This window comes from Myotis yumanensis, unplaced genomic scaffold (genome assembly GCF_028538775.1).
Source record: "Myotis yumanensis isolate MYYU_CA2020_CCGP unplaced genomic scaffold, mMyoYum1.0.hap1 SCAF_7, whole genome shotgun sequence".
NCBI classification, from domain to species: domain Eukaryota; kingdom Metazoa; phylum Chordata; class Mammalia; order Chiroptera; family Vespertilionidae; genus Myotis; species Myotis yumanensis.
The window spans coordinates 11,111,108-11,132,448 of NW_027223758.1; the positions used below are offsets into that span (position 1 = coordinate 11,111,108).

Below are 21,341 nucleotides of genomic sequence, written 5' to 3' on the forward strand. Positions count from 1 at the left end.
GGGTCTGATTTTGCCCACCTGGAGGTCATCGCTGCCAACCCCACACCTGTCGAGCAAGCGGGTGTCTATTCGGGGCCTGCGCTGGCCTCGTTTCCTAGTGAGGATGCCGCACGGAAGGCGGGCACCCCCAGTGGCAGGCACAGTGGGTCCAGCCCGGGGCTCACAGAGGAGGCCAGGGTTGGGCGGCCACCAGGGCCTCGCTAATCCTTGAGGAGTTAGCGTGAACTTTTCCTTCGCACAACAGACTTCACTTCCCTTTCCGCCAGGGAAGTTCTTCTTGGCAGACGGGGCTCCTCCATCTCTCAGTATCCTGCCTGGCGAGGCGAGAACACGCTGCTGTGGGAAGACCCTGCGGGGCCTCGCTTACGGCGGTGCGTTCCAGCCCCTAAGACCTGTGGGTCCTGAGTCTCAGGACTCGGATGGACCCCATCCTTTCTCTATGCCCCATAGTCTAAGGAGGACTAATAAGCCAGATAAAGAACGATGGCATCAGTCTGCCTTAGAGAAAGGTTTGCAATCAGTGCTGCTGCTGATGGTGGCTGCCGACATTCACTGAGCTCTTCCTATGTGTCAGGCACCGTTCTGAGCTCTTTGCATGTGTTCTGGGATCTCATCCTCACTGTGGCCCAGGCAGCGGGTGCCTGTTATTGTCCCCCTCGCACAGACGGCGGCCAGTACTTTACAGCGCTGCCGGATCTTAGATCCGAGACATGCCAGGCCCGAGCCACCATGCCCTGGGCTCTCTGCTAGGCGTTGCTGCCCATCCCAGTGGGAGAGCTTGCCGCTCTTGTGCCTGGTGCTGACATCAGCAGGACGAGGGAACCGTGCCCGGACCGAGCTGCTGAGCTCAGTCCCTGTGTCCCTGTCTCAGCACCGTGGCCTCCTGGGGCATCGACACAGCCGTTGTCCGACAGCTTTGGGTCAGGCTGCTGTTTCTTCAGAGCCACCGTGGATGGAGGCGCGGGCTGTGTCCAACCCTGGCAAACTAGAAGCAAATAATAAGACAGTTTCTCAGCCCAGGAGGACATAGACCCACTGTGTCCATCTGAGACTTTCACCCCGTGAGCTCACTGCCTGTAAGACCCAAACTATTTCTCAGGTATGTCATCCATTTCACATCATGCGGACCTGACCTGATGCCACTGACCCGCGTTCCATGGCCACGGCAGCCCCATGAGAACATAAGGGCTATAGCAGGGAAGATGCTGGATAATGCTATTGAGCACTCACTGTGTCTGGCCCTGTCCTAAGAGCTGCATGTGTAACAACTCATCCATCCTCGGGACACATGGCTGCTGCCTGCACCTGGCGCAGGTGGAAGCGTGTCCAGAGGGTCTGGTGACTTGCCCAAGGTCAGCCGCCAGCGAGGCCAACAGCTGGGCCTTGAGCTTGGGTTCGCCAGCTCCCAAGCTCCCGGTCTACACTGCTGGATTCTCCTGCTTTGAAATCTCTTCTTCTGGTTCCCTGATGGCAAAACCAGGCCTAGAGGATTGGGGTGACTTGGCAGATGCCACACAGCTACACGGAGGCCCGGGCTTGGAGGTACATTGTCGCATCCTCTCTGAGATGCTGGCCCCTAATTCAAGCATCGACTCTACAATTCCGTGCACATGCGGATGCAGCGATGACCCGGGGGTGGGGAGTGGGGGGGACAGGACACACAGGGCGACATGAAAGGAGCACGCTCGGCCTTGACAGGGCCCAGCCCGGCACTCACTTGGAGGCAGTTGAAAGGAAAGCTTCCGATAAGGAGCCGCTTTATCACCCTCTTGACAGGCCGAGCTTCCTCCCTTCTGTTGCGTGAGCCTTAAACCTCTTCCAAGTCCCTGGCACGGAGCCTCGGCCGCCCCCCGCTCCCACCGCGGGCTAGCAGTGGGCAGGAGCGGGCCTGGGGGGGTGCCAGCCCTTTGAAAGGGTCCAGAGGGCCGCACACCGCCCTCATGTTGGCCCGTGGCGCTTCTGGGCCGGAAAAGGGAAGCACAGAGAGGAAAGGCTTTCTCCTGTGGCTTTTGTACTCGGTTCGCATTAAGTGAGGCCGGGCTGCGTTTTTGTTGTTTGTTTCCCCACTTTTCAACAGAAAAATGATGGATGACTCCCAGCGACGCCGGCGCCCGGCTCCCTGGGGTGGCACGCCACACGCCATGCCACACTCACGCACACTTTCACCCGGCAGCTGAGCAGGCTGCTCTGCGTCTCCGGGACGAGCCGAGGGCCGTGCCACAGCCGAGCGGTGCCCGGCGGGGGGTGGACGGGATGAGCACAGCGGTGGCAGGGCGTGCAGGCCTGGGAATCCACTCACTCCGGCCCTGGCAGCCAGCGGCCTCGTCTAGACAGGAAGATGTGTGTGATTGGATTTAAAGACCAGGCTGGAGCTGCTGCTGGGGTGAGAAGGAGCCGGGAGCTTCGGGGCCAGGAATCCGACTTCCCCTGGGCCGAGGGGGGCCTGGGCTGGTGGAGGCAGGGGGTGTGTCACTGCGGGAAGGCACAGGGGACAGGAGGAGCAGGAGTGATATGAGGTGTGTCGAGTGGGGAGGGGACGGGACCATAGCAGGAACCTGACACCTTCCACGCAGTGGGGCCAGCGGCCTGGGCGTGTGGGTGGTAAGTGTGAACACTCAGTCTGTGGGAGGAGAGAGAGAGAAATGACAGGCTTTTAAACAAGTGGATACCTACATGAATGATGTGCACAGGGACCCATGTGTACTGGGGTGTGCTAAGCCGGTGTGAGCTGGCTCATGGCAGCCAACTGTTAAAGTTTCAGATGTTCCACCACATTTCCCTGTCATCCACGGCCCTGAGGCCATTCACATCCATTGTGTCCTGTGGCAGAGAGAGCAGGTAATGGTGAGCTCTGACATCTCTTCACAGTGACATCACGCTGGTAGCTTGGAATCAGCCACGGTGGGAGTATTTACACCACGGAAATTGGCAAGCACCGCAGATGAGGCTTTTTCCCTTAGAGAAGTGTTTGTTAAACATTTACTGGCCCACCGATGTATACCCCGCAAAACAAGGAAGACAGACAGAGAAAGATAGGTCAGCGGCTGCCTGAATAAAGCCTTTTGGTTTCAGGAAAACACATCAAAGTTTTTATGTTGGTTAACTGTCTCCACTCCCTTCTCTGCACAGGATTCTTCTCCCAGCACATGGCAGGCTAGTGGTAGTTTTTCTTCTCTGAGTCAATCAGCAGACCTTCTCGGCTCCTTGAGCACAGGTGTGCTGAGCCTCTCCTGTGCCTGGGCACCGCCCCAGGTGGTTCTCTGAACTTCAAGATCTGCTGACCCCCAGCCCAGGGCCCCCATTCCCGCTGTGCTCTCCCCTAGACCTGCTGTGACAGGCTTTGTGTATCAGTGTTCTGCAAACCGTGGTTCCCTGGGGAGAACCTAGATGCATTTTATGGTGCTTAGTCAGCATTGGAAAACATTTGTAATTATTTTATTGGCACTTTTTAAAAAATTATTGTGCATTTATATGCATCTTTCATTTCCAACTGGTGATCCTGGTTTCCTGTTTATGGTAGCACCATAAAGTTTCTTTGAAAAACACATTTCTATAAGTAAAAATATGACTTAAACTTGAAAGAGAAAGATTAACGACTTGTCCAGTAATAGATCAGGAACGTGGCTGGAGAATGACTGAGGTTTGGGGACCACGGTGGGTGTGATTTCTCCCCCCTTTGGGGGCAGCAGGAGCAGAATGGATCGCACAGTGGTCAAGAGAATGGGCCTTGGAGCTAGACCTGCCCAGGTTGGAACCCTGGCTTCTTCCTGCCTATGACCTTGAGCAAATTGCCTAACCTCCCCACCCCAGCTCCCTCCTGTATAAAATAATAGTATCTGCCTCACCCGTTGTCCTGAGGATTGAATGACTTGATAGATATCAGCACTTAGAACAATGCCGGTGTTTAGCAAGCGCTCAATATAGCGTTAACTGATACTGTCATTGTTGTTATGATTAATTATAGCATCCCCTTGCTATGCAAATCTCCCCGGCTGGCTTGGCTTTCTTTGTGACTAGGCGGTGCTCGACAAATATTTGTTGACTTGACTTGAATTTTAAGTTTTTAGAAAGCTGCCAGGCCTGGCACCTTTCAACCAGGAAAAAGCAATTCGGAAACCAGACAGAAAGTAAGCAGCAGTTTTATTTCTAGCGAGCGGCATCGTCACTCCCGCGTGAGGCAGACACGCCGTTCCCCACTCGCCTCCCTCCAGGGGACACCTTTCCAGACGCTCATTCAGGTCCCGCATAAGAGGGCGGAGGCTCGCAGACTGACTTGGGTGTCAGGGCCCGCTGTGTCGCTGAGCAGTTGGGCCGTTTGACTTTTTGTGTGTGGCGATTTATTTTACTTCACTCTCAGCGCTGGCCCTTCAGAGAAATCATTTTTTATGAAGCGGCTTGTAAAGCAGACTTGCGCACTAGCTACTGTTTGCACCTTGAGTTTTTGAAATCAGAGGCTTACCTAAGCATGGCCGTTCTATTCCCATTGAGGTGCAGTTGAGGGGAGCGTGAGAGCATGGAGGAAATGATGCGACGGTGGTGGGATGAGGGGCCTTTCAATTAGGCTTAGGTTTAGTTGCATCTAAAAGAAACGCAGAATAACAGCTGCTTAAACATTCAACAAGTTAGTCTCTTATGTGGAAAGTCTAGAGATGGGTTGTTCAAAGTACTAGGAAGTCATCAGGGATCCAGGCTTTTTCTCTCTATTCCACTCAAGGTTACCTCATGGTCCAAAATGATTGCCGGAGCTGCTGCCATCACACCCATAATCCAACCAGTGGGATTCTAAGGAAGCAAGAAGACAGGGCCAAAGGGGCACCCCAGCTAGGTTAGCTTCCTCCCCGGGACCTTTCTGCAAGTCTTCTCCATACTTTGGCATCCATCTCATTTACTCAAACCATTCACCTGCACAGGAGGCCGGGAAGTGTCGCACTCTTCGTGGCTTCCACTGTCACCTGAGATCATTGGGATCCTGTTACCTCGGAGGGGAAAATGGATGACAGAGACCAAGTGGCCTCTGTCACAACAGATGACCTTGAAGGAATACAGTGTAATACTGTTTTTATACTATGGCTTTAAAGTTATGAGAGATGTGGTCCTTCATGTGTTATCTGATTTTCCATTGCCTGTGGTCTAGGCAGGTGAATATTTTTTTAAAAATATATTTTATTGATTTTTTACAGAGAGGAAGGGAGAGGGATAGAGAGTCAGAAACATCGATGAGAGAGAAACATTGATCAGCTGCCTCCCACACACCTCCAACTGGGGATGTGCCCGCAACCAAGGCACATGCCCCCGACCGGAATCGAACCTGGGACCCTTCAGTCCGCAGGCCAACGCTCTATCCACTGAGCCAAACCGGTCAGGGCATAGACAGGTGAATATTAAAGTTGTGGATGTGACAGGGCTATGGGAGAGGTCCATGGAGATGCCACCAGGGAAGGTGGCAAAGGTCCCCTATGGTGGATATTTCCCAGGGGCCTTTGAGATTCTCTTTTGAGAGCCTGTGCCCAAAGGTCAAAACCCCCAGCCTCCCCTCCGGCTAGTCCTGTTATAGTACCGGGTTTCCGGCACCTGGAACTGGGCGTGACACGTCGCAGGCACCATATCTAGAGTGAGTAGAAGAATAAATGAGCCTGAGCCGTGGTTTCCTCATCTGTAAAACCCAGATGAGCACACTCGTCCTTCTGGCCTTTATTTCTAGAGCATGTTCTAAGGAGCCATGGTGATGGCAGGTGCCAGGGGCCTCTAAAAGTCAGTGCTCAAAATAGCAAGGTGTAGCTATGGTTACTTTTTAATATATTTTTTATAACAAAGGTAACATATGGTTATTGTAGAATATTTAGAATATATAGATTGCTCACTCACTAATTACTTATTAGGTACCTACTAAGTGCCAGTTTCTGAGTCCAGGTGAAGAAGAAAAATGAGTGTTTATTTCAACTAAGAAACAGACACTGAACAGGTTAAACCATAAGTAGGGTGATTTCAGGCCACAGTGAAATATGTTAAGGTGGAAAAGTGGATTATAGGAGGGAAGCCCTAGGGAGTTGGTTTACTTTATATTGAGGTAGTCAGGGGATTCCTCTCCAGGGATGGGCTCATTTAAGTTGGTATTTGAATGGCAATGAGGAACCAGGCAGAGGAGAATCAGGGAAAGAGCACTCCAGATAGAATGGCAGGTGCAAAGGGCCTGAGGCAGCAGAGCGTGGGTGTGTGAGGAATGATAAGGGGCCCACGGGGCTGTGGATATAGGGAGGAACAGTAGGAGATAGAGCTGGAGAGAGAAGGAATCAGATGACGGACTTTGCAAGGCTGGTTATTGGAATTTAATTTTTTTTTATGCATTGAGAAGCCACTGGTGGGTTTAAGTGGAGGAGTGATGTGATCCAATTTGCTGTAAAAAGATCCCTCTGGCTGCTGTGGAGAATCTATTTAGGATGGAGGGCAAGAGAAACGCAGAGAGATTATCAAGGGGTGGGTGCTGTGCTCTACACGAGAGGTGGTGGCGGTGGGATGAGAGGCAGAGGAGAAGTGAGGAGGAAGGACTGGAGGTGCTGGGGGTGCCAGTGGCTCTTTCTGATGGGCACGGAGAGGCTTGCAGTGCAGACTTTCTGCAGAAGAGCCCCCTCCCCACACATGTCAACTTTTGAAGCGTGGGTCTCAATGGAGCGGTTTTGTCCCTCAACGGACATTTGTCAAAGTCCAGAGGTTTTTTTTTTGGTCAATACAACTGGACTGGGGGCAGGGTGGGGCCCGTTACTGGCCTGTGGTAGGTAGGGACCAGAGATGCTGCTACACACGCTTCAGTGCAGGTCGGCCCACAGCAGAGGGGGACCTGGCCCCCAGATCCATGGTCTACCTTGGCCAACAGTGCTGAGGCCGAGAAATATCGATTCACTAGTCTTTTACGCCATATACCTTGTGGGACCATGATCATCCCTCAGGTTACCATCCACCCAGGCCGGTCCCCCATTCCTCACCAAAGGGGCAGGTAGCAACGGTTCTGAAGAGCAGCTTCCAGCTCAGCCTCCCCCGGCCCAGAGGCTCAGGGGAGTGAATGAACGAGCGAATGAGTGAATGAGCTCGGACCAGCCTCCTTGAAGAGGTGAGTCAGATGGGCCGGGCCCACGCGCTTCCAGCAGGTTATGAAAGCCAGGCCCCCGTGCGGCTCCGCACAAGAACGGGCTCCTTGTTCCTGGGGACGGGGTGTGTGGAGCTGCCAGGGGGCCCCGCCTCACGCAGGTCACCGCCAGAGGCCCGTCTCAGGGCCGTCTGGCCGCGTGCGGGGCACAGGAGCTATGCAGGGCCTTCCAAAAACCCTCCCTTTGAAACGAAAGAAATTGGATCTTAAAATCCCAAAATAGCAGGCGGAAAGGTACACATCACGTCTGCCTTCTCCCTTTCTTCCCCCTTGTGGCAAAAGTGACTCAGAAGTTTTGGGCAGGATCCAGGCAGACCTACGCGCGTGGCCTTTGAGTTGGGGGCGGAGGGTGGGGTGCAGGGGGGGAGGGGGATTACAATTTGATTGGGGATAACACAACGTGTTAGTGCCTTGGCCGGCTTAGCCAGCTCTCTTGCCTGTCATAAGACCTGCCTTTCCCCACCCATCTCGGGGCTCTTTTTCAGCTTCTGGCTGCAGCGCAGGGGGAAGGCTTTTGCCTCGCCCAGAATCCCTGACTGTAGTGGGACCTTTCTGCGAAGCTGAAAGGCAGTTTCATGGGGCTGTTTTATCGAAGTGTTCTGAGGGGGCTGCCATCGGGGCTGGCGCTGCAGGACTCTCGGCCCAGCATTCTCTTCCCAGCATCCTCGGGTGTTCACACGGCCCTGTTGGGTACCACTGGTCAGGGTTGGATGGGTGGACACAGTTTGCATGAGCTGCCTCCAGCCCTCCATTGCCCCCTCCAGGGCAATCGATCCTCTTCCCTTTCCCGGCTTCTCCCGGAGCCCAGGACCCCGCAGACAGCAGACACTTTGTTCCTCAGTATCAGGGCGGCGCCCTGGGTGACCCGACTCCCGGGGAAATGTTTTGAGACATGCTGCCTCTTGTCGTCTGGTCTTTGGGTGAATGCAGGTGGCGGGGGGCGTGGCCACGCCTCGCTCTTCCCTCGCCCATCTCCACAGGCTGCCAAGTTGCTGTGCTTTTGACTCAGTCTCTCCCTGTGTCGATCCCAAATGCTGCCTGGAGAAGAGATTGCACATTTTATTTTTCCACCCGAGATGGTCTCCTCATTGACTTCCAGGGGAATTGGCCTGGTATAACATGTCTCTTTCATGGTGAGACACATTCCTGCAGACTGGCTCAAGCGGTAGTGAACTTAGGCAGACTCCAACGTGGGGATTCTCTCCCAGACATGAATAAGTCTTCTTGCTCAGGGTCACTGGGGATGACTCACTCAGCAATGTGTTGAGCCACATAGGAACCTGAGAATCTGTTCATTTATTTATTCAGAAAATATTTATTGAACATCTATATGCCAGGTACTGTTCAACGTGCTGGGGCACAGTGCTGAGCAAACTTCCATTCTAGTGTGGGAAACGGACAATACCAGTAAGCAAACACCAAAGACAACACTTAGCACTGTCAGGAAGGGATTCCACAGGAAGGTGTGGGGCAGGCTCTCCTGTAGCCAGGCTGCTCAGGGAAGACCCTGAATGTAGGTTGACACCTGAAGAATCAGGAAGAACCAGCCCTGGGAAGACCTGCTTTAGGCTGAGGGAACAGCGAGTGCAAAGGCCCTGAGGTAGGAGCAAGCTTGGCCTGGTTAAGGAGCAGCAAGGGGGCCCGTGCGGCTGGACCGGGGTGGGGAAGATGAAGCTGGTGACATGGGCAAGGGCCAGATCAGGCAGGGTTCTATAGGCCGTGATGAGGAGTTTGGATTTGATTCCAAATGTACCCGAGGACCCGTACATTTTAGAGCGGAGAGACGACCTCAAGATTTTCTTCCGAGAACTCCAACTAGAGAAGAGGTATTTAATTGTCAGAAGTCACCCAGCCGTAGGTGGATGAATAGTAATAAAAGTTATTTAGTGGATGCTAGCGACATGCTTTATGCATAACTCACTGGATCCTCCCTAGACCCCGGTGAGTATGCAGCGTCATGATGAAGAACCTGAGGCCCGGAGAGGTCAATGAGCTTCCCTATCAGGACAGAGTCAGTGCCTGTGCCAGGCTGGAGCCCCAGGTGGTCTGGCTGCAGGTCTTAGGACACTGACCCTACTCAGGGAAGGGTGCAGAGGAATGCAAAGAGCACTTGTTTGGCTTCTTAAAAAAACACAAAGACACACAACTCCTTCCAAAGGTCAACTCGGAGAAGGCGTGCATGTTCCCGTCCAGGACTCCCAGACGCATCTCTGATGACTCAGTCGCCCCTGGGCCTGCAGAGATAGTTGGTCAGGAGGGGGATGCTGGTGGGAGCCGTAGCTGAGCTGACATTTCTGCCGCGTGGACCAGAAGCTGGGAGTTGAGAGTGGAGAGGGGTGGGTGGGAGCAGAGAAGGGAAAGTTGGTGTCTCGGGCCCCTGACTGGAGGAGGGGGTGGCCCAATGATCCAGTTTCTTTGTTCAAGGACCCCTCAGGGGAGCTGTGGGGAGCGGGGTCTGGGGTGCAGCCTTCGGTCCTGAATCCTATTAGGCTAATGGGCCTCGCCTCTGATCTCCCCACACCGCTCTCCCTGGCTTCCTCGGGGTTTCAAATGTGGACATGGTAATTGGAAACAAATTTAGCGTGTTTCAGGCCATCGAGCGTCTCTTCAGTGAGCGTGCTTGCTGTGCGGTAGATATGCCTGGTTTTAATTTCCAGTGATGTGAGAAATATAGAATGACTTGATTCTTAATTTAGAATGCCGAGAGGGGCCGGCCGGTTTTGTTTTCGAGCCTGTGCAAAAAGTCTACTTCTCTTTTCATGGCTCACCATGCGATTTGAAAACATGGCCCTGTCTCGGGGGAGCATCTATTAATTACTGGTCACAGAGGGCTCCTGCCGGGCGAGGACAGGTCCGGCCAGCGGGACTGCAGCTTGGGTCAGAGAGCAGACGTGGGGGCTCCTTTGTTATCACTCCCTGCAGAGGCTGTCCCCTCTGGAATAGGGCCGTCCAGGCACCAGTTGTCCGGCAGCCGGCCGAGGCCTGCCCACGCTGGGCACGGCACAGTGCTCGCGGTGGGTCAGGAAGAGAATGGCTGGAGCTGGAGAGAAGCCGGTGTGGGCAGCGTGACCGCTCTTGGTGACGGGGCAGGGAGGGGAGGGTGGAATGACAGCCACTCAACCCCGCAGCTGGCTCTCCTCCCTCCCGGGGTTGCCCACACGTTGAGCATCTGCACGGCGCTCTAGGTGCCTCTGTGAACAAGACAGATAAGCTGCTGATGTTCTAGTGCAGTGGTTCTCAACCTTCCTAATGTCACGACCCTTTAATACAGTCCCTCATGTTGTGGTGACCCCCAATTTCATTGTTACAAATTGAACATAATTAAAGCATAGTGATTCATCACAAAAACAATATGTAATTATATATGTGTTTTCCGATGGTCTGAGGCGACCCCCAAAGGGGTCGCGACCCACAGGTTGAGAACCGCTGTTCTAGTGGGAGAGGCAGGTACAAATCAAAAGAACATACCCGCAGTGTCATGTGGTGATTAATGGCTGATACAACGACATAGAGTGGGGTGGGCGGATACAGAGTGAAAGGGTGTGGAGCGCCACATTGGGGTCACAGCTGGGGCCGGCCTCTCTGATAGGGGTCATCTGAGGGGAGGTTTGACTGGAGAGAGGGATGAGCCATGTGGATGTGGGGAAGAACATTCCAAGCAGAGGGAACGCTAAGCATGGAGGCCCTGAGGCAGGAGCGTGCCTGGTGTGTGTGGAGGACCAGGCCAGAGTGGCTGCAGCTGAAGGAGGGAGAGGGTGGGCTGGAGATGGCGAAGAGGGGGCCAGATCACATGGGACATTGGCTTTCTGAGTAAGATGCTGTTGGGGGGTTTCGAGCAGAGGGAGCAATAGGATCTAACTGACATTCTTAAAGATCATTCTAGCTGCTGTGCCGAGGACACTGTACGGGTGGAGGGGTAAGGTGGGCAAGGATGGGAGCGGGGAGACCAGGAAGGAGGCTACTGTACCAGACCAGGCAGGCGATGGGCCAGTGAGGCGTCTACTGCGCAGTCAGGGAAGAGGTGATGGTCGCTCAGACCGTATTGGTGGTAAGAAGCCTGGGGAGAGCAGTTCGATTCTGAACACGGAGGCACCAAGGCTTGCTACTCGGCCGGCTGCGGTATGTGGCTTGCTCCTCTCTTGGAGTAAGCACCATACCCTGAACTCAAAGGGAGCCTGTGGCCCTCGGCCTGCCTTTTCCTTTACGGAAGGCCTGCACCTTGGACTCCGCTCCTGGGGTTCTTGTGGGTGGGGCCGAGTGGGATGGGACATAGCCCCTGCATTCGTACCTTCGTTGTCTTGGTTTTCTTTTTTGTGGCCTTTAGAGAAATGCCAGGATTCACTCTCCCCTCTCCACTCTCCACCCCCAACTTCTGGTCCACTCCGCGGAGATGTCAGCTCAAATGAATGTTTTGGCTTTATTTTTTTAATGCTACACATTCAGAAAGTAATTTTTGTGTCGTAGTCCAGGGAACTACAAACGATGAACCCCTCCCTGAGAATGATCAAAATCCAGTGGGCATGTTTAAGTAGGGCCTGATTTGTACTTCTTGATTTTATTTGGGGTTAGACACACACACACACACACACATACACACACACGCACCTTAACACAAATAGATATATGTGCTCTCCTCGTTATGTTGTGGAGATTATGCTGTGTCCTGTGTAAAAGGCTTCCTTGGGGTCCCCCATATGGTTGCCCAGGTTGTTCACTGCACAACTGCAGGGGGTGCCATTCATGTTCAATGTCATACTGGCCCCTGGCATATCCATTCCTTTTTATAACAGCTTTATATTCCATTATGTGCCATTAGAGATGTAACCAGTGCTCTTTTGATGGGCCTTTAGGTTGTTTCCAATCTTTTGCTATTTTAAAGAGTGCTGCACTGCCCTAGCTGGTTTGGCTCAGTGCATAGAGAGTCTGGCCTGAAGACCAAAGGGTCCCAGGTTCGATTCTGGTCAAGGGCACATACCTTGGTTGCAGGCTCCTCCCCAGCTAGGGTCCTGGTCAGGGCGTGTGCAGGAAGCAATCAATTGGTGTGTTTCTCTCCCATCGACATTTCTCTCTTTCTTTCCTTCTCTCTTTCCACTCTCTCTAAAAATCAGTGGAAAAAATAGCCTCGGGTGAGGATTAAAACAAACAAACAACAAATAGAGTGCTACACTGAATAACCGAGTCCTTCGTTTCTCCCACACACCTGCCAGGGTGTCCATAAAATTACCCACTCCTTGTAGTGGAATTATAACGCCCACGGGAGTGCACATTTGTAAATTTGAAAGGTAACTGCAAGATCGCTGGGTGGCACCCAGGATCGGCCTTTTGTTTACATCAGTCCCAGAGCTGAGCAAGGAAGCGTTCCTCCAGCTCAGACCTGGCTCAGACCCCTGCTCTGCGGCTTGCTTGGTGGGCAACTTCACATCTTTGAGCCTCAGTTTCCTTTTTTGTAAAGGGCAGTTGGAAAATCCCTAGAACTTTAAGAGAATGGAAAGGCAGACATGCAACAACTAATTGGGTAACTAATTATATCTTGCAATTATGATAAACACAACAAAGAAGACATATTCCTGGGAGGCCCTGCCTCATCTGGGAAGCAAGGAAAGATTTTCTGGCAAAATTATATTTGAGCCACGGCTGTTTCAGTATAAGTAGGAATTAACGAGGACAAAGGCGAGGGAGGAGGTGGAGGGAGGGGGTTGTTCCTGCAAAACCATACACAGGGAAGAATGTGGAAAGGGGCTGGGGGTGTGATGTGGGGCGGAGCCAGATCATGCAGGGCGTTGGAGCCAATGAGTGCTGAGTGTGATTGATTGACAGCCGACCGAAGTTTATAAAGGGTCGTCCAGGTGCAGGGTGGACAATAGTGGGTAAGGACTGGAGGGGATGCAGGGAAACTTCCGGGAGGAAATGGTGGTAGTTTGGACTCTACCACTTTCATGATGGGAAGAAGTGATGGAGGAGAGAGTGGATTGGAGTGGGCTTAGGCAATAGAATGGACAGGACTCTGAGATGGATCCAATATGGGGATGAGGCAGCAGGACGTATCAGGAATTAGAATTTTTAATGCAGTTAATTAACATGTGCTCATTAGATGGGTGTGTGTGTGTGTGTGTGTGTGTGTGTACGAGCACATGCACACATGTGTGTGAGGGATGGGCATGGGGTTGGGATGGCAGGTATGTTCTGTGACTTTCGTATCTAAAAATACAGGCCGAATCTGGGGCCCATGTGCGTCTGCACAGATCCTCTGCCCCCGTGCCATGTGGCAGAGGGGAGCGGCAATAAAACACGCCCACGGCCTTTGCTTTCTGAGCGAGATCTTTGAGGATGATACCAATTTCCTAATATTCCAAATTCAACAAAAAAAAAATGCTACTTAACATTGTTCAAGTTTGATTTTAGTAAGATTCAAAACAGTTTCTTTGACCCGTTGCCATTTTGAAAATCAATCCCACATTTTTGGATGTGGTGGCAGCCCCGTCCATCTGAGAGTGTTTAAAAGGCTCTGAGCAGAGCCGATAGAGAAATTGTCTTCAGGGAAGCGCCATGTACAAGAGTTCTCGTTGCGGTGTGATGAGAAGGTGGAAATAACCTCAGTGTCCAACTGCAGGGGTCGATGTGAACGGTGGCCCATGGGATGGAAATGCCCAGACTGGGACCTGGGTGAGGCACAGTGGGGATGGGGGGTAGGGCAGGGAGGAGGGGGCAGAATTTAAGGCAGCACTTACTCTTAGGTGCCCACCGTGCATTCGCATGACCCTGAGAGCCCGTGACTCCTTAAAGCATGCACCAAGGGCACCTCCCTCACCTTCTGCTAGTCTGAGCCCTGGGAACTGCTAGGCTGTCCTTTGAGATTGTCTCATAAAACAAGACTTAATGGCAAGAGGAAATGGTCCTACTATATTGTTAAGTGGAAACAGTATGTAAAATAGAATCCCAAATATGTTTCTCCATATGCCCAGAAGGAAAATCTGGAAGGACGTCTACCAAAATACTGTACATTTTGAGGGAGTCTTTTCTTTCTAATTTCCACATTTTTACATTGTCTATTTTCCCTGTAATGAATGAACCTTTGTTAACTTTTATAACGAGACAAAGGAAAAGCAAGAATCAACAAATGCTGATGCCCTTTTATCTGTGCTTCAGGATAAGAGGGGGCAGAGCTTGAAGCCGGGGGTGGGGTGGGTCCGAGGAGCTTTCTCTGTGACACGGTGACACTGTGGGTCTGAGGCCTGAGACGTTCGCCTCTGGGATGCTCTCGCTGAGCTGGGGCATGGACCGCAGCCCAGACCCGGGAGAGCGGGCCTTTTCCTGAGCCGGGCCAGCTGTGACACAGGGGAAGAAACATCCCTCATCCCTTGGTCCCCCTGATGGCTTTCGAGCTGTAGGTCAGGAGCCAGGCACTTCACCCCGCAGAGCCTCAGCTCTCTCCCCCAGGAGAGGGCTCACCCCTTTCCCCCCCCCCCCGCCCCCCAGCATTGCCGTGCAGATTAAATCACCTCATGATCTGCACCAGAAATATGACTTCCTGGAACCATGTCAGCAGCCTGGGGAATTACCAGAATCAGAGAACTTTCCCTCTCTTCTCCGCGGCGCAGGAAGTGGAGCTCCTGAGCTCCTGGTTGCAGCAGCGCCTGCTGCGGCTGGAGGGCGACCTTCTGGCCGCTCCCTCGAGAAGCCTGGAGAGAGGCCCTGGCACCAAGGTCCCCCGAAGATGGGGACAGCAGGGCATTCGGGCCCTGGAGGGCAGGTCATGCCATCCCAAGACATTAAGTGGTGTTTGTAAGACCCACATCCCCCGTTCTTTGGAGAGACAAGTAATTAGCTCTGTGCTCTTTTTGCAAACCTCCGGAGGCCCTTCCACAATGAGCACACTGAGCTGTCAGTCTGGGCAGCTTCTCGCACGTTCTGGGGCCAGGGAGGTGGAGAGCGGAGGGAAGTGTTCTGTACACGCAGGGCGGCGGCCTCTCCATCGGCCCGGCCTTCGCCCAGCATCCAGGCCAGTGTGGGACGCCCACGGTGCTGACGGGGGTCAGTGCCTGGGTTTCGCATGCAGGAGGATGTTTCGGGTTTTTCACTCTGCGGGACTTTCATGTTCATTCTTTGCCGCCCCATTCAGCTCTATAATCTCCCCTCCGTGTATTGATTTGCATCATCCTCTGATGACCAGGAGAATCCTCGTTCATGGGCACCTCCTGGGTGTCATGCTTTGGGGACCTTCAAAAGTTGTCTTATTTAGGCTTCGAAAGGGCCTGAGAGTGTGGGAAGTGGTGTCCCTGTTTTATGAGGGTAAATAGGAACTCAGAGGGGTGGGGTCGCTGCTCCGAGGACACACAGTGATTGAGAAGCAGAGCCAGGATGGAGATACACCTACGTTCTTCTTCTATCCCACACACCTCGGTGTCCCAGGGAGGGCCACTCACCAAGGTGAGGCGGTTCCATCACTCACATTGTATCAGTTAGTCCAGCTCAACCAGGGGCTGCTCCTGGGCCCAGGGAGGCTATCTATTTATCTATCTATCTATCTATCTATCTATCTATCTATCTTTATTAAATTTATTGGAGTGACATTGGTTAATAGGATCATATAGGTTTCAAGTGTATATTTCTGTGATACAAGATCTGCATATTGCATTGTGTGCTCACCACCCATAGTCAAACCATCTTCCATCGCCATATTTTAGGCCCCCAGTTACTCCCACCCCCACCCCTTTCCCTCTGGGAACCACCATACTGTTATCTGTGTCTATGAGTTTCAGTTTTGTATCCCACATATGAGTGAAATTATATGGTTCTTTGCTTTTCCTGACTTCTTTCGCTTAGCGTAATATTCGCAAATGGCAGTATTTCATCTTTTCTTGTGGCTGAGTAGTATTTCATTGTAAGTTTGTACCACATCTTCTTCATCCAGTCCTGTATCGCGGACACTTTGGTGGTTTCCATGTCTTGGCCACCGTGAATAATGCTGCAATGAACATAGGGGTGCCTATGTCTTTACAAATACATGTTTTCGGGTAGATACCCAGGAGAGGGATTGCTGGGCCATAGGGTAAGTCTGTTCTTCATTTTTGAAGAACCTCCAGACTGTTTTGCACGGCGGCTGTCCCAGTCGGCACCCCACCAGCCGTGAATGGGGTTCCTTCCAGAGAGGTGCTTCTTCAAGGAGAGGGTTTCTCCCTCAAGCCGCAACCCTATTTTCTTGTTTGGGTTGCTGACGTCTGTTTCTTTTCCTCCCTTTCTCTCTCTCTCTCTCTCTCTCTCTCTCTCTCTCTCTCTCTCTCTCTCTGAATGCTTAAGACCAATTCTTGAGGATATAAAAACGAGCCCAGTTTCTAGCACTTGCCCATTTTTGTGGTGTAAATATTCCCACCGTGGCTGATTTCAAACTACCAAAGTGATATCTACTGGCTCTTAAAATTCCTAGAAATTTAACAATTGTTTCTTACAAGGCTGAAAGAGCTGGCTCCGGCGCTGGATGTATGTAAATAATATCCTGGAAAGACCTGAAGATCTGAGAACGAAATGTATTGGTGGGAGAGAATTCCAAGCAGAGAAGAAGGCTGGGCAAAGGCCCTGAGGTCAGAAAGAGCTTGATGTGCTCAGGGAAGAGACGGATGGCTGGTGTTGGCAGGAACCTAACAGAATGGAGGGAGAAGAAGGCAGAGGCTGGGCTGTTGGAAGCCTCACAGACCACGGCACCAAATTTCAATTTTATTCTAAGGCCACAGGAAGTCTTTGGAGGGTTGTAAGCTGGAGAGTACCTTAGTCCGATTTGCACTTCTAAAAGATCACTGGGCTCATCTGTAAAAGACCAGCAACAGTCCAGTTAGAGGGTAGTGATGGTCATTCCTGGGAGAGGCAATGGTGGCTTGGACTAGGTGTGCCAGCAGGGGAGGGGACAGAGGTAGCTGGATTCAGGTGGGGCCGTGGAGATGTGACAGATTTTATCTGCAGGTGTTCCCTGGGTGTTTACCATGAATACACTCCGCCTGCAATTTCTGCTCTTCTGTCATGGGAGGAGGAAGGAACCTTAGGGCATACAGTCCGTCTACCTACTTTCTTCTCCATACATGAGGCTGTGTTTACCACTTCCTTCTAAATCCAGGAGGCAGGATGAGGAAATATATTTCTCTTGGCTCCAAATGCAAAGCAAAAGCAAAATCTCTTCTCAACGCTGCCCTTCTTCCTTTGATTTTTGTCACTGACAACAGCGCCCTGTTCTTCCATGTGTGTGGGGGGAAAAGATAAGAGGATCTGCCCTGGGTTTCAGTCTTTGCCCTGCGGTGCCTCTTGGGTGTGGATCAGACACATATGTAAATGCCATGGGCGTCGGCCTAGCAGAGTACGAAAAAGGTTGCCATCTGGCTCTGCTCCACTTCCAACCCATGTCTCTGTATAGTTTTTAGACGGGGACGGGAGAATTCCATCTTTCTAGGCTGGCATTGTCTGATAGAACTTTTCTCGATGGCGGAAATGTTCTCCATCTGAGCTGTCCATTACCGTAGCCACTGGCCACTTGTGGCTATACACCAATTGACATGTGCAGCTGAGAAACCAAACTTTCAATTTTGCTTAAGGTTTGTATTGGACAGCACAATGCTAGACCTCGAGTGATTACCCACTGGACCTCTGTTTTTGGCAGCTGACTGGAGATCCTGCTGAAATTTTGTAGCATGTTATGGAAGGGCGGGATCTTAGTGAGTGGTCACTTGTCATAGTTCCCCTCAATTTGCAGAGAGAGGCACAGAGGATTAAATGATTTGCCCGGCGTTTCTCAGCTCAGGAGTGGAATACAGGAACCCATCTTCATTTTAATTTTCACAGGTTTCCAGAAATGCATTCTTCCTATAACATTGTGAATAAATTTTAAATTCCTCTGACCACCTTCTCAATCTTGGTCTCCCCCTCCATCCTTAGAACTGATCACGGTGCGGTCAATTTGGAGTTCATCCTTCTACCTCTTTTCCTATTCCATGTACGTGTATATAAATGGGTGGATTGAAAACATTCAGCATGTTTAGAATAAGTTTTATCACACTATCCATATTTTTCTACAAATTGCTTTTCTCTTTCAACAGTATGTCTTAGATCTTTCTGGATCCGTCCAGAGATCGCAACCTTATATATATTTTTAATTGCTGCAGTCTTTCATAGCCTGGTGGTGTCATACTGCTCATAAGCCTATTATATGACTAGTTGTTTATTGTTCCTTATTTTTATAGTAAACATGTTTGTGCCTATCTCCTGCATGCACAATATTCTTCTAGAAATATTGAGAGATGAAATTACTGGGTCATAGGGAATATGTATTTTTAATTTTAGTAGTTGTTACTCTAATACTCGTTAACATGGTTATGCCAGTTTATATCCTATCAGCTGCATGACAGTGCCTGTGTCTCCATAGGCTGCAAAATGCCTGATATGATCAAACATTTACATGTGTGCCAACCTGACAGGTGAAAAATGGATCTCATGGTTGTTTAATTTGCATTTTCCCATTTGTAAGTCAAATCGAACATCTTTACTATGCTATTTGTTTTTCTATGAATTGCCTGTTCAAATCTCTTGCTCATTTTTTCTGTTGGATAGTTTTATTAATTCACTAGAGGCCTATTGCAGGAAAATTTATGCACTGGATGGGGGCGTCCCTCAGCCGGCCTGCCCCCTCTCAGAGTCCGGGAGCCCTCAGGGGCGGGAGGTGACCCGGCAATCAGGGGAAGGCAACACCCCATCACACCTCTGCTGCTGCCACTGCTGGCAGCGCAAGCCTCGGCTGGCCCTGGGCTGCTGGGCAGCCTCCATCTGAGGCTTGCCTGCGCCTCGGGCTGGCCCTGGGCGACTGGGGGGCTGAGGGTGGATACGGCTGCACCGTGTGCCTGCCACCCCCTCCACCCCCCCAGTGGGGCTGAAAGGACTGGGGGACTCTGGCAGGGCTGAGGGGTCTGGGCGCCACCATCTTTGTGACCGCATGACAGTCAATTTGCATATTCATTCTTTATTAGATAGGATTCAGCAAATATACACTAGGATGTACACCATATGCCCAGAATTATTTTAGATGCTAGGGATTTTGTGGCAAGTTGCAAAAACAGACATTCCTGCCCTCAAAGAGGTGGTAGTCAAGGTGTGGGGGAAAGGAATTGAGGAAATTCCTCTAAGCCAGTGGTTCTCAACCTTCTGGCCCTTTAAATACAGTTCCTCATGTTGTGACCCAACCATAAAATTATTTTCGTTGCTACTTCATAACTGTCATGTCGCTACTGTTATGAATCGTAATGTAAATATCTGATATGCAGGATGGTCTTAGGCGACCCCTGTGAAAGGGTCGTTCGACCGCCAAAGGGGTCGCGACCCACAGGTTGAGAATTGCAGCTCTAAGCGAAAGGAACTGAGGAAATGTATCCTTTGTTAGATGGGATGAAGAGAAGCAGAAGGAGATAGGGAGAGACTCGGGGTAGGACTTGGCATTCAATAGGACACCTGGGAATCTCATCCTTGACTTACTCACCTGTAGGCATTCTTTTTTTTTTAAAATATATTTTATTGATTTTTTACAAAGAGGAAGGGAGAGAGATAGAGAATCAGAACCATCGATGAGAGAGAAACATCGATCAGCTGCCTCCTGCACGTCTCCCACTGGGGATGTGCCCGCAACCCAGGTACATGGTGTAGGCATTCTTGATATAATCTGTGTCCTAGTCCTTTGTCTGTCCGATGTGGTACATATTTTCTTCCAATCTTTCATTTTCTTTGGTCCTAGATGATGGTACTTTTGCCTTGCTCATTCTTTTTATTTATTTATTTATTACAAAATCAAACTTGTTGATTGCAATCAGGCATTAAAAAGTGAAAGTTCCTTCTTCCCAGACAACCGTTGTCAAGAGGCGTGTCTCCTCTGAATATTTCTATCCTCACTGCCATGCCACACTCCCGCTCCCAGTCCCCGTCCGCCACTGAAGCATACTTTTTGGCTGTTTCTTAATAAGTGTAGTTTATTGACGCAGTCCCCTCTGGCTGGACTCAAGGTTGCTTCCAGATCTCCATTCCTCGAGACGAGACAGCGATCCTATGCTCTCTCTATGGCCCAGGAGTTTCTTGGATCCTTTTGGTTGTTGGACCCCAGCCTCCGCACCCTGCACATCAATGGAGCTGCCATAACCCGATTCTGTGTTCTCTCCCCCAGCTGCACGGCTACATGGAAAACAAGCCACTGGGGCTTCAGATCTTCATCGGGACGGCCGACGAGCGGATCCTTAAGCCCCACGCCTTCTACCAGGTGCACCGGATCACGGGAAAAACCGTCACCACCACCAGCTACGAGAAGATCGTCGGCAACACCAAAGTCCTGGAGATCCCGCTGGAGCCAAAAAACAACATGAGGGCGACGTAAGGGCTGGGGCTGAGGGCGGTGGGTCCAAGTGGCAGGGGTTTGGGAGAGGGGACTCCCTGGAGTTGATGGAGCAGCCGGGGATGGTGGTTCCCAGTCTGTGATGGACCCAGAGAGATGACTGTTTTAAAGTTTCCGTTTTAAAAGTGCGTTACCTAGATATTTTTCATGTGTATTGCTTAGGCATCTTTGGGTTCTGTTGGTTGGGATGAGACTAAATTCATTGACATTAAAAATTTTATTTGACCTAAAGAAAATGATTAAGTCATGATAGGTCAAAACTCACCAGGTCATTTGCGTGTGGCTAAAATTTGGGGACCATCGCGTCCATGTATTGGAGTTGAAAAATCTTTTTATTAGAAATAAATCTCAAACGTACAGGAAAACTGCAAGAAACAAAGAACTCTCTCCAGCACACTGTTCACTCAGATTTGCCAGTTTTTAACCGTTTTCGTATTTGCTTGATCACTCTCCATTTTTTCCTGAAGTTAGTTACAGAAATCATGCCTTTTGACTTTTTAAACATTTCCGCATCCGTATCCTTAGAACAAGAATGCATTCTTCGGTGGCCACAGCGCATTTATCAAATTCAAGGTGTTCACGTTGATACACCGCTGTTCTCTATTGGATCGTCCAGAAGCAGTTTCGCCAGTGGCGTGTTTGAGTTTTTCAGATGCTTTTGAGAGTCGAAAAGTTGGCATGAAACAATCGCACTAGAGAAGTCATTTCCCCCGGGGAGTTTCTCTAATTGCTTTATACGTGTTTTACTCCCCTCTCGGTATAAATCCCTGGCTGAAATATTTATCAGTGCGT

At 51.0% G+C, this 21,341-nt stretch overlaps 1 protein-coding gene across 2 annotated transcripts in view; it reads left to right on the top strand.

Annotated features, from left to right (window-relative positions):
* The window catches only part of NFATC2 (nuclear factor of activated T cells 2), a 140,232-nt gene that overhangs the window by 45,504 nt on the left and 73,387 nt on the right, over nt 1-21,341 (top strand). For both annotated transcript variants that reach the window (XM_070419758.1, XM_070419759.1), the window contains exon 4: nt 20,325-20,527. In XM_070419758.1, coding sequence (XP_070275859.1) covers nt 20,325-20,527 — 203 coding nt within the window. The remainder of the gene's footprint in view (nt 1-20,324; nt 20,528-21,341) is intronic.